The 12073-nt window shown below is 34.2% G+C and overlaps 1 protein-coding gene across 1 annotated transcript in view; it reads right to left on the bottom strand.

Moving 5' to 3' along the window:
* Positions 1 to 228: 228 nt before the first annotated feature.
* The window catches only part of LOC144361011 (nephrin-like), a 29974-nt gene continuing 18129 nt past the window's right edge, over positions 229 to 12073 (bottom strand). Inside the window, exons 7-14 of the mRNA XM_085498912.1 lie at positions 10321 to 10587; positions 9305 to 9586; positions 7310 to 7609; positions 5976 to 6263; positions 1805 to 1938; positions 1416 to 1511; positions 1192 to 1239; positions 229 to 659 (exon numbers count right to left, since the gene is read on the bottom strand). Of these exons, the coding sequence (XP_085355038.1) occupies positions 654 to 659; positions 1192 to 1239; positions 1416 to 1511; positions 1805 to 1938; positions 5976 to 6263; positions 7310 to 7609; positions 9305 to 9586; positions 10321 to 10587 (1421 nt within the window). The 3' untranslated portion in view covers positions 229 to 653. The remainder of the gene's footprint in view (positions 660 to 1191; positions 1240 to 1415; positions 1512 to 1804; positions 1939 to 5975; positions 6264 to 7309; positions 7610 to 9304; positions 9587 to 10320; positions 10588 to 12073) is intronic.

The raw sequence follows: 12073 nt of genomic DNA, 5'->3' as shown, positions 1-12073 counted from the left end.
AAGAAAATATGCGACTTTGATTTCAGCATTTGCAACTGAAAACAGCCCTCCCCCTCCGCGAAATTAACACAAATCGCTTGCGAACGGGAAAAGTGGTGTACAGTGGACATGGACACTTGAAAGAACAGCTCATAGAACACAAAGCCAAAACTATCAGAAATTCGTAAAACATAATTCAAATGATGGTACAACAAAATGACTCATCATTCAATTATAACAAAAAAAACATTTTCATAAACAATGTTTATTGTATAAAATACACTTTGAAAAGAAACATGATTCATAAACATAAATCTATTTGAATACATTCTTACTACAAATTACACAATACTTATTATTCGATGGCGTTTCTTCACATCACAAACGCTTGGAATCAAGCACATGTGTACTTCGGTGACACATTTTATAGCTACGCGCAAAATAGTCCTTTGTTGCGCAACTGTGACCTAACGACATCATTCTGTTTACATCACCACATTTTCATAAAATCTCCATGCTCTGTTTTGACCATTTATAAGTAAAATGCACTACAAATTACTCCAGAAAAAAAAACAATTTTCTTGGTACATTCCTACATTCTTGCATATTAAATGAGGGGTTCAAACACATTCCAAGCTGAACACTTTTCTTGGACTAATAACAAAGCTGGTCAATCAGATCTGAAAAAAAATTACGTGCATATGTAACATATACTTGTTCTCAACCTACCAAGTTTCATTAACATCTGCTGCTCAGTCCCTGAAAAAATATGCGAGATAGTCGCCTCAACGGGGACTAAATAGTTGTTTTTAAAAGATAAACTGAGCAATGAAGAATATTTTAACATTGTTTACAATGATAACAGCTCGTTGTCGAAACGAAGCTTACCCATTCACGCTAGTCGCAATAAACATAATCTTGAATAAATCTTAGGCGTCAGGAAAGCTTGAAATGTCCAATAAATGACGCCAAATTATTAGAAAAAACAATTTCAAAAAACTGACTTTCTTGGTCCCATTTTTTAAAGCCCAAACTGCCGTTTAACGGCCCAGGGCGAATTTACGGCATAATCCTGTATATTGTTTCATTGCATATACATACTAGAACATGAACTGCCACAGAATATACTTTCTTATTAAATAAAATAGAAAACAAATGTCATATAAATCGATGTAATTTGTAAAGAAAGTAATTAGATTGCTCTGTATTTACCTGTGTTGTGTTTATCACCTCATAAGCATAATTAATGTCTTCAATGTTCTACAATAAAATATAATGTAAATCAACAATATCTTATTACCATAATGATCCATTCAGGCTAATTGTCAATTCAAAAGAATTTGTAGTTTTCTATAAACTAATTTGCATTCAATTTATCAATAATGTTTTCACTTTGTGACTGTATGCGATTGTTAAGTGTTAATATGGTCTCTTACCTCGGCTGCCTCTATTTTAGGTTTTTCATATACATGTTCTGCATCTTTAGTCATTGTAGAAAGTGTTGTATAATAACCACGCGAGTCCGACATAGACTTTGAAACAAAATACAAAATACCTACATAGAACACTTAAACAATACAACACTTTAAATAAATACACGGATACATGTTTCTACCGTTTATACGTAAATGATGTTGCTGATAACACTTTCAAAACTAGTTTATTTGACAGTATTTTTTTTTTACTATTTACTAATACTGTGACCTAATTGTAATGTGGATGAGTTAATGTATTCAAATAAATTGTCAATATCCACGCTATGCACCACACAGAAAAACATAGAAAACATGGCAATTTCCTCGTCATTATTTAACATAGAGCATACCTGTTTTGAAAAACTTTGCTTAAGACGCTTATGTAAAACAAATGCGACGATATTGCCAGTCACTGAGCAACACAGAAGAACTGTAAGTAATGCCGCCACGCTGACACATATGATACACGAATTTTGGTCAGTTTCTGGAATAATATGCAATAAAATAAATCAAATACATTATATCATTGAAAGACACCATTGAGGTAAATACTACTTTACATCCATGAATACACTAAAATGATGTGAAATACATTTTTATGTTATTTTGATTTGTGAACCACTTAGTACATCCATAAAAAATTAAAGGCCATATTAAAAATTCTTGAATTACATGTATCTACATTTGTATTGTATATATAAATGGAATATGCATAGTGCTACATAAATAAACAACTTATATGGGACTGTCAATGACTTTATTTTACATTTACTATCCTAGTAAAGGCCCACGAGTCTATTTTGACAATTTTGCATTTGCACATGCTCTTCTGTGTACAAGGTCAAGAAAGGCCCATCCCACATTTTAGTGACAATTTGAACGTTCAGGAACCCCTGGCTTTTACCAGGATAAATACAGTGTAATGTGTTGCTGGTTTTTAGAATAATATTGATTTATCACCATTCTCAGGATTTACTGCTACCCAATTATAAAATCAAAGATAGCTTAGAAGGGTTAAGAATTAAATGTTGGAAATAAACAGGTCTGTCATTTATCCAGAATACGTTACAGAATACAAATATGGCATCATTTAGTAACATGTTCATGAAATTACACTATAATAGCCACATTATACAAATTAACTAATATGCAAATTATTCTCAATACTAACATGGCATACACATTACATCAATGCACACGACTACTAAATTTGATCCCAAGCTGTAGAGTTGTTCATGAGGTAATCCCGAATTAGTAATCAAAGAAAGCTTAAAAAGAACTCCCGTGTGCTGAGAGTATTTGAGACATAATAAAAATCATTTCAAAATTTAGGATTTCCTTTTTGAACGAGAAGCTTGGGAACTAATTTTTGTCTGTTATTTGTGATGCCTAACATAAAAAAAATTACTCACATTATCAAACTGTGTAATACATACAGAAAATATATTTGATTTCTCATCCATGGTTTTTAATCTAATTAGTTTCAGAGCACCTCTGCAATGAATTCAATTTAAATCAGATTTTTTAGATATCAGAAATGGGCTAATAATAGATAATCAATATTAAAGTAATAATGTCTGTGCATTACCTCAATGAACCAAATGAATTATTATACAAATTGTGATAATTAATCGTTATTAAATTAGTGGAAAGCTGAAAAGTAAATTATTAAGTTAGGTAATTATTAATAACGAATAAAAACCTATAACTAATTTGATCATCACATTGTGTTAGAGTAAATATGTATCAAAATTATTGTCCCAGACCATCTACGTACGAAGTTTCATTGAAATGTGATTGGAACCGAAAATATGATTTATTATACAAATTAATTAATTAATTAATATGATCTGATTTTAATTCGAAACTGAGCAGGTCTGTGCATTGTTCTAGAGCATCAATGTATCAATTGAAATGGAATAACTAGTACAAGTGATAAAAGCTGAAATGGCTAATTATGCAAATTAGGTAATTAATATACACTGATTTTAACCCAAAACTAATCAGGTCTTTGTATTAGAAGATCTTAGAAGATCTATGTACCAAGATTCACTGATAGTAATAGTAATAGTACTTGAAACATCAATACCTAGAATTGCCGAATTATGCAAATTAGGTAATTAATATTTCACTTATCTGTGCATCATACTATGTAGCTATGCAAGTTTCATTGAAATGTTATGATTAGTACCAGAGATATCAGTGGAAAAGCTGAAAATTGACTAATCAATATGCAATTTGGGTTAATTATATGCATGGAATGTCAAAACTAAACATATCTGTGCATTAGTCCAGAGCATCTATGCACCAAGTTTCATCAAAATCTTATGAATGGCTCTTTAGATATCAGTTGAAGAGTCGCGGAACAGCTAAAAATTAGCTAATTGTCATGATAATCAGGTAATTAATATGCATGGATTTCAACTAAAACCTAATCATATCTGCACATTAGCCTAGAGCACATATGCACTAAATTTCATTAAAAACCAACACACGGTTCTTGAGATATCGGTAGAACGGACAGACACACACACACATACAGACAGGGTAACTGCAAAGACTCCCATTGTGTGCTTTGCACGGGGGAGTCAAAAACAATATGCTAATTTACATATGCAAATTATCCACAATAGTAACATGACATAGAGATTACATTAATGTACATCCTTATCACATTTGGTCAAAATCTGTTGCGTTGTTCATGAGGTAATTTACGTATTTAACTTCAACAGATTTAGCCCAAAATGTAATCGGGTCTGTAGTATGCCCCAAAGCATGTGTGTACCAAATTACATCGAAATATCAACAGTTCTGTAGATTTCTGTGGAATAGACCCACACACCCACCTTAAACTTAAAAGCTCACATTGTGCTTTAATGCTAGAAAAAAAGAGACAGAAAGACAAATGGTTTATTAGCAAACAAATTTATTTGTACATTATATCACGATAAACTAATAAAAATAAAAGGTATATTTGGATTGAAAATGAAAGAACTTGCACATGACATGTGGGCTACAAAATGTCCACCCAAGTTGACAGACGCTATAAAATTTGATGTAAATGACTATAGACCTCATAAGTGTGGCATGCATTGACAACTAAAAACAAAAGTCTGTATATTTAATGCAATATGCATTTATTTATTTTTTCTTCGCAACGGAAAGTATATTCTGACAGAAGTTTCAAATAAAAATAAACACGAATGCATTGCTTATTGATACGGTTACTAGAAAAGTATGGTACAGTGGGTACGGTAACGCAATCCAGCCATGCTTCGGCTCACAAGTGAACTAACTTGATTTTGAAGTGTTGAAATTCTTGATTATTACTCAGTAGTGATCACAATAACGCACGAAAAATAAATTCGTTCTATTGTTATCAAATGCAAGTAAAATTCTACTTAGTTTCACCGTAAGTGAATGATTTCGGTCACATGTAAACGATTGATGCGATACGATATCCGCCATGTTGTATGAATGCACACGAGACGTTTCTTGATTGGATAGGCCAAGTCGCTAATTAAACAATCAAAATGCTGCATGCTGCCCACGTGTTTAAATTACCTTAGTTCATTTAAATATGCAAATGAGAGTTCAGCGACTTGATGGTGAACGCAAAACGAAAGGGTTTTACCGATAACTCAGTGTGATATTTTATCTTTGATTTCCGACAAGAAATTAGTTGTTTTCAAAAGATAAACTGAGCATTGAAAAAGAATTTAACAGTTCCACAGCTCAATGTCGAAAACTTGCAGCACACAGGCGTGTTCATATGGAGTATTGACAAAGGTTGCCACAAGAACAAAAGCAGTGTCACAGTGCGTCTGACATCCTATCACTGCTGAATAATAAAGAGGTGTGAAAATTTTTAGGAACGTTGTCGAAACAAATGAAACTGATTAGGAAAAAAATTGTACATATCACATTAGAATCATTTGCATTTGACGTGACAATAATATTGATCTGGTTCAAGTAGTTCTATTTGATATTTTTAGTGAATGAAACAAATTACAAAAAGTATTTCGCAGGGTTTTGGTGCCAGCACAATCTCAAAAATATTAAAAATTATATTATCTATTGATTAGCATATTTGGGAGGGATACAATAAACCCCAGTCAGTTCTCAATGTCTCCCTGGTCTAGAATTGTAATTATCTATTATTAACACATTGTATACTTACATAGTTTGTAGACTGTTTGGGTATATGGTGTACTAGATCCCACAGTATTTGTAGCTGTACATATTACCTCTAATGTCACTATATTGTGAACACATAGTAGAAAGCAGTTGAATAAATATTGTTTGACTTATTGTACTAGCAAGCCATAGTTAATAAGTCCGACAACAGATGCCACTAAGAGAAACGTTCCCCTTCTATACCCTTGCTCATGTATGATTCGAGCAAGGCAATAAAAGGAGTTACTGAATTGCTACACCATCCCCAATACATCCCTTGTCTCAAATTATGAACCATATTTGTGAAAGGAAAGTAATCCAAGATTAGTACTGAATATTACTTACTGCCAGTTTTCAAAACACTTGACTTCACTTCTTGTTCACCCTTGGTGTTAGTTGCTAGCACCCATACTGTATACTCAGTATCTGCTTTCAAACCCTCTATTGTATATGTATATGATTCTGAACCATCATCTTTCATCTCGGTTGATTTAGCTTCATCCAGAGTTTCCAAGTTCTGGTATTTCACCGTGAATGTTTGAGGGCGCCCTCCATTAAATCCGGCAGTCCAGGTGATTGTTATGGTTGTGTCAGTGACGCTTGTCTCAGTTATTGTGGGTTTTTCAGGTATGGCTACAAAGTGGGAATTTAGATTGTAAAACATTTTGGCATAACATAGTAGTTATAGCATAAGACTCACGATCATTAGAACCAAGTTCAAATCTTGTCATAAACTCAACACCAACAACCCACAACCATGGGCGAGTGTGCCGCAGACAGTTCCACTGGCGGAAATTCACTAAGTTTTGCGACTTTGGGGGAAACCATGATTAATGTCTACAGGTTCTTGTGTTGGATCAAACCTGGTTGATGCCAGGATAATACATTAAATTGCCATTTGATATAGAGATGTCCACACAGCCCTGTCATGAAGTCCTAAACATGAATATACTTCAGTAGCAAAACTTCTCTATGTGTCAACACGAGTACTGGCAGTTTCCACATACAAAAACAAGCAGCCTCCGCAGTTAGCAATGCACATTTCAATTAAAGAACTGAATATATCATTAGAAAATCAACAAATCTGAGCGAAGTCTACCCAGGGTGCCTATATATATATGTATGGTATCAAAGCAATCAGACTGCTGTTTTGAACAATAATTCGAAATATCACTTTTTACCAAAAATATTCTCCGAAATTGAAAAATCGAAAAAATCATCGTGAAATGAATGAATCTGTGAGTTGCCTAACGGTAGTACCTACATGTATAATATATAAAAGCAATTCGACTTGCGGTTTTTAACAAGAAGTTGACACGGACGATGGACAATCACTCATATGATAAGCTCTGCTTTACAAAGTCAACAGTGAAGCCAACAAATCAGAGGAGTGACATTCAATGTATTACATTTTGAGCCACTTCAAAATAAATTATTTTACTTAGGCTTTGTTTTCTGGAAAAATGTAGAGCACGATTTGACACATTCTTATAAATGTACTATTATTTTGTTATTTTTGGACAAAAAGATAATTTTCTATTTTGTTGACCATGTGCACTGCTGGATGCTGAAATTGTGGTGCAACATTCTACAAATTTATCTATAATATCTTTATTAAATCAGACTAAATGGATACCATGAAACAACAGGCCCCCAAAGTAATATTCTTCACTACTTACTTATTGGAACAAGTTCAATCTGCAGCGACTTTGTTCCAATTTCGTTATAGGCCATACAATCATATCTGCCGTAGTCTTTTGCAGAATTCACTTTCTCAATTGTTAAGGTACTAATAAAAAGGTTATCTTCGTATTTCTCAGCTATCTGTAATCCTTCAACGTCATTGGTTAGCTCACCACCAGCTGAGTTCAACCATTTGAACTGGGGATCAGGGAAAGCATCGGATTTGCATACGAGAACTGCCATTTCATCTTTATCAACTGCAACTTTGTCAACAGCATCAACTATATCAGGAGAATCTAAAAATAAAAATGTACCGTTGGTGAGAGATAGCAAAAAATAATTAACTTTATTTTTATTAGTCAAACACAAACTTTACAATAGATACAACAAACATTGATAATGCATAGTTAAGTATTAGCTGTAGTCGATGTAAATGTTCAGTACAAGTGACATGTAGAAATGAAAGATCAACACTAACACAGATAATAAATTGTTTTACTGTCAATATAGTACCTACGTCGAAACTTTGAGCTGAATCTGATTATATCTTACAGAGGAAATAGCATGAAAGAAAAATGTATCCAGTCGGGTATTGTTGTTTACGTATCTCCAAAAGAAATATGGCTTGCACCCTAACCTAATATGCAATATGAAAATGCCTTATTCTAATTTTAACTGAATCAGGCCATATCGCCCTGTTTAGCTCTAAGAAACAGTTCGGACATGTTACAGAATGATATTTTATGTGTTTTTTTTTGACAAATTTGATAAAATCTCAAGGCAAAACATGTTGTTTTGTTACCTTGCGATATACGACATACGCACAAACTTTCAGGTGAATCAGGCCATATCTTTTAGAGGAATCGACACAAAAAAGGAAAAGAAAAAAAAACATGGCCGCCAGTCAGCCATTTTGGCCCAAATTTTGAAAAAAATATGACGTGCACGTGCAACCCAATATACATGATCATCATACATAGTTTAATTGGAATCACCCTATTCATCCCTAAGAAAAAGTTCCAGACACGTTACAGACTGATTTTAAGATATTAAACAAAATGGCCGCCATTTCGAAAAAAATGATCAAATCTCAAAACAAAACACAGTGTTGTGTTATCTTGAAGTATAGTACCTATGTACAAACTTTGAACTGAATAAGGCCATATCTTATGGAGGAATCAGCATGAAAACGGGAAAAATGACCGCCAATTGGCCATCTGGACCGAATCTCGGAAAAAAAGGTTATGTACAAAGTGTGATTGAAATCGCCCTGTTCAGCTCAAAGAAACCGTTCCAGAGACGTTTAAATATCAGAATTTAGCAAAAGTGAGGGGAAAATGGCTGCCAGTCAGCCATATTTAATCAAATCGTAACGAAAATCAGCGCGCATATGGAGATCATCATACCTTGTCTGTATACCAAGTTTGAACGAGATCGGTCAAGGGGTGCCTGATAAATTGCTCCAGACGTTCACACGGACGTACGGATTGAACACAGGAACGGACGGAACCCAAATTAATATTCCCAGTTTTCGGACTTCGTCTATGTAAAGCTTATTTACAACAAAGTGCGGAACGTAGGAAGATGGGAAGTGATCAAGGTTAGAAGAAAATTCAGTAAATTGATTGTTGACTGCTTATGTTATTAGATATACATTTATGCCATTGTAACAGTGAAATGTGAGATTTGATGACAGATGCGACTATTTTGGTTTGCAGCAATTTAAACTAATGAAATCTGTATATTGGTTTGCACACTCCCTGAACAAGTTCAAGATTAAGATGAGCACACATATTATGCAAAAAGTGAAAATGAGCGAGTCAAAAGTAGACAGTGTTCTATTTTAGAGTGTACACATTTTCACGAGTCTGAAAATTACAATTTTGTAGCAGTGACAAAATTGTTACAAAAGCAATCAAATTATCGAAGATTCGGAACCACGACTGTTCTTATTTGATAACTCAGTGATTATGTAATGCATTCTTACTTACAGTGGATAACAAGTTTTGCCGAGGCTGAAGCTTCTTCATCCATGTTATCGTAGAACTTTGTTGTTGCTTTACAAGTGTAGTTACCGCCTTTAGATCTATCGACCGATGCAAAGCTTAGATATTCCATATTCTCGCCAAGTTCATTGACAGTTCCATCTTTCGTGATCTGTGTCCACTCGTATTTAAAAGGTGGTGGCTGGCTATCAACAGTACAGTTAATAGTCACCTTGGTTCCCTCAGTTACTGGCAATAATGGACTTTCCAGACTCACCTCAGGACCATCTGAGAAAATAATTGCATCAAAATTTCGACCAATATAGAATACACTAGGAATCTTGAATAATGGATTTTCGCTGACTGCGAATCTCTGCAATGTAAAAAACATTTCGCTGAAATCAAAATATTACATTTTTAACTTGAATTCTTTTTTTTTTCTTTTCATAGTTCAATGTCAAAATGCACATTCATCGTGCAATTGTAACTCGTCAATGAATCAAAGTATATTCAAAGAGATCTATTTCTTGCATATTCAAGGCAATAACTGTTCAAGTTAGACACGTGATACAAAATGTTCATGCCATAAATCTTAACCACACAGGTGATCCGAGAGCCAAATGATTTCCAAGACTTTTCCAGACCTTTTCCTAAACTTTCTTGCATCCCTTGACATTTTGACCCTTAATTCAGTTAACATCATCACCAAAGCTCATCAAAATTCAAAATAGCAGTTCATACGTGTACAAAAATAATTTATTTACAAGTTCATAGCCATGAACACTTACTTTCAGGGTTCAACCTGTGACCAACAGCCCTTTCTGAAATGAATTAATAACTATGAAGAAATTTAAAGACTTTTCAAAGATTTGTTCCTGCAATTTGAAGGCAACTCAAAGACTTTCCAGACCTCAAAAAAAATCCAAAGACTTTCAAATGATTTTCCCAATGCTATGGGCCCTGCGATCTTATATTAAAGGCAACAAGGGCTTCCAAACGCTAGTGAAATGAGCAATACTTACATTCAATTTGTACTATCGTTGTGGCGCTACCAGTGCCTTGTACACCGTCATAGAAAGTATTCTGTGAATTACATGTGTAGATTCCGCCTTCACCTTTACCAATGTCGACTAATTCCACAGTAGATGTCTGACTGAGTGGCTGATCCGCACCTGGTGCAACCCACTGAACTGACTCTGGTGCAGGCAGAGAATCAACCTCACACTCAATTGTCAGTGTCTCTCCTACTCTACGAGCTACCACTGATGGCACAGTCACAACAGGGGCATCTGGAAAAATGAAATTGTAAATTATTCGATACCATACATTTCTCAGCTGAAATTTTAAATTGGTACAAACTTCTGATCATTTTTTATCATTCTAAACCAATGTTGGTCTATGTTGTTGTCTTTCAAAAAAAAATATAGAAAAAAATATTGATTTATTACAACTATTTTATGAAAATGAATAATTTATTATTCTTTGAAGCTGCTTGGCCCATACTATACGAGGATATTTTTGATAATACGTCACATTTTGCATAATGGTTAACATTTTAGTTAAAAAAACAAGACATGAATATCACAGTCTCCGTTCTTTGATTATAAAGTAGTACAAACAATATCTGCAAACATGTGAATGAATATGTAATCTGTGTGGGCACAGTCACCATCAAGTGATTTCCCATAATCTAATCTGTACTGACCACCAAAAATTTCCACTGACCCATGTTCAGAATCTCAGAGTACACAAGTAAAACAAAACTACTTGTCATACATTCATAAATCTGAATGAACCTTGATGTACATGAATTCTTTGTTAATTAAGGTCTTAGTATATAACTAGGACCTGGGTCGAATCAAAGATCAAATAACTGCATTGTTTTAATTTGCATATTCTTGGGAGGGTGTGGTCATTATTGCCAAAAGCACATCTACTCTTGCCAAGGTGTAATCATACCAAATGCAAATAAAATCGACACGGTGCTGGTAGAGATAGCATCAAATAACTGCATTGATCTAATTTGCATATTTTTGAAAAAGCTTGGTCATTGCTGTCAGAAGCACATCTACTCGTATCAAGGTGTAATCCTACCAAATATGAACGAAATTGGCTCAATGGTTGCTTAAATCAAGTTAGCTAATTTGCATATTTTTGGGTAGGGTGTGGTTATATTAATAATAACCTAAAATATGACTTCCAATGATAAGTAAGCTATTTTGAAATTGGGTTCTAGAAGTTGGTTCCGAGATTCTGCAAAGTTGGGTCTGAGTTCTGAGGTTTTGAGGTTCTGAGTTCTGAAAAGTATACATTACCGATCGAATACATTTGGTAAAACTTGTGAATCTGAAATCAATAATTCATAAATCTGAATCTAACCGAATCAATGTATTCTGAGCATGCTCAGTTGTTCTGTCAGTGCAGTAGGAAGAAGTAATTGTTGATGAAAATCTTGACCCACATAGGATTTTCTGATCTGGAAATAAAAATTACGTGCATGTTCAACAGAGACTTGCTCATCAACCTGCCAAATTTCATAAAATCTGCTGCAGAATTTCTGAGAAAATGTTGGAGACATAAAGGGGGTGGACGGAAGGAACCAGAAATAGGAATTAGTAGTCGCCTTTCAGGCTACGCCTGAACGGAGACTAATGAGAAATTTCAAATAGAGTTAAAAGTTGTCTTAGCCATAAAAAGATACAGGATCAGCCTGAAAATCTGGGAAAGATAGAGTTGCCACAAATGCAATATTTGTTTTATTTGGCCTCAATGAAA

The sequence above is a fragment of the Saccoglossus kowalevskii genome, chromosome 5 (genome assembly GCF_978046115.1).
Source record: "Saccoglossus kowalevskii chromosome 5, keSacKowa6.1, whole genome shotgun sequence".
NCBI classification, from domain to species: domain Eukaryota; kingdom Metazoa; phylum Hemichordata; class Enteropneusta; family Harrimaniidae; genus Saccoglossus; species Saccoglossus kowalevskii.
The sequence above is the reverse complement of the archived record's forward strand: the minus strand, read 5'-3'. Positions and strand labels throughout refer to the sequence as shown.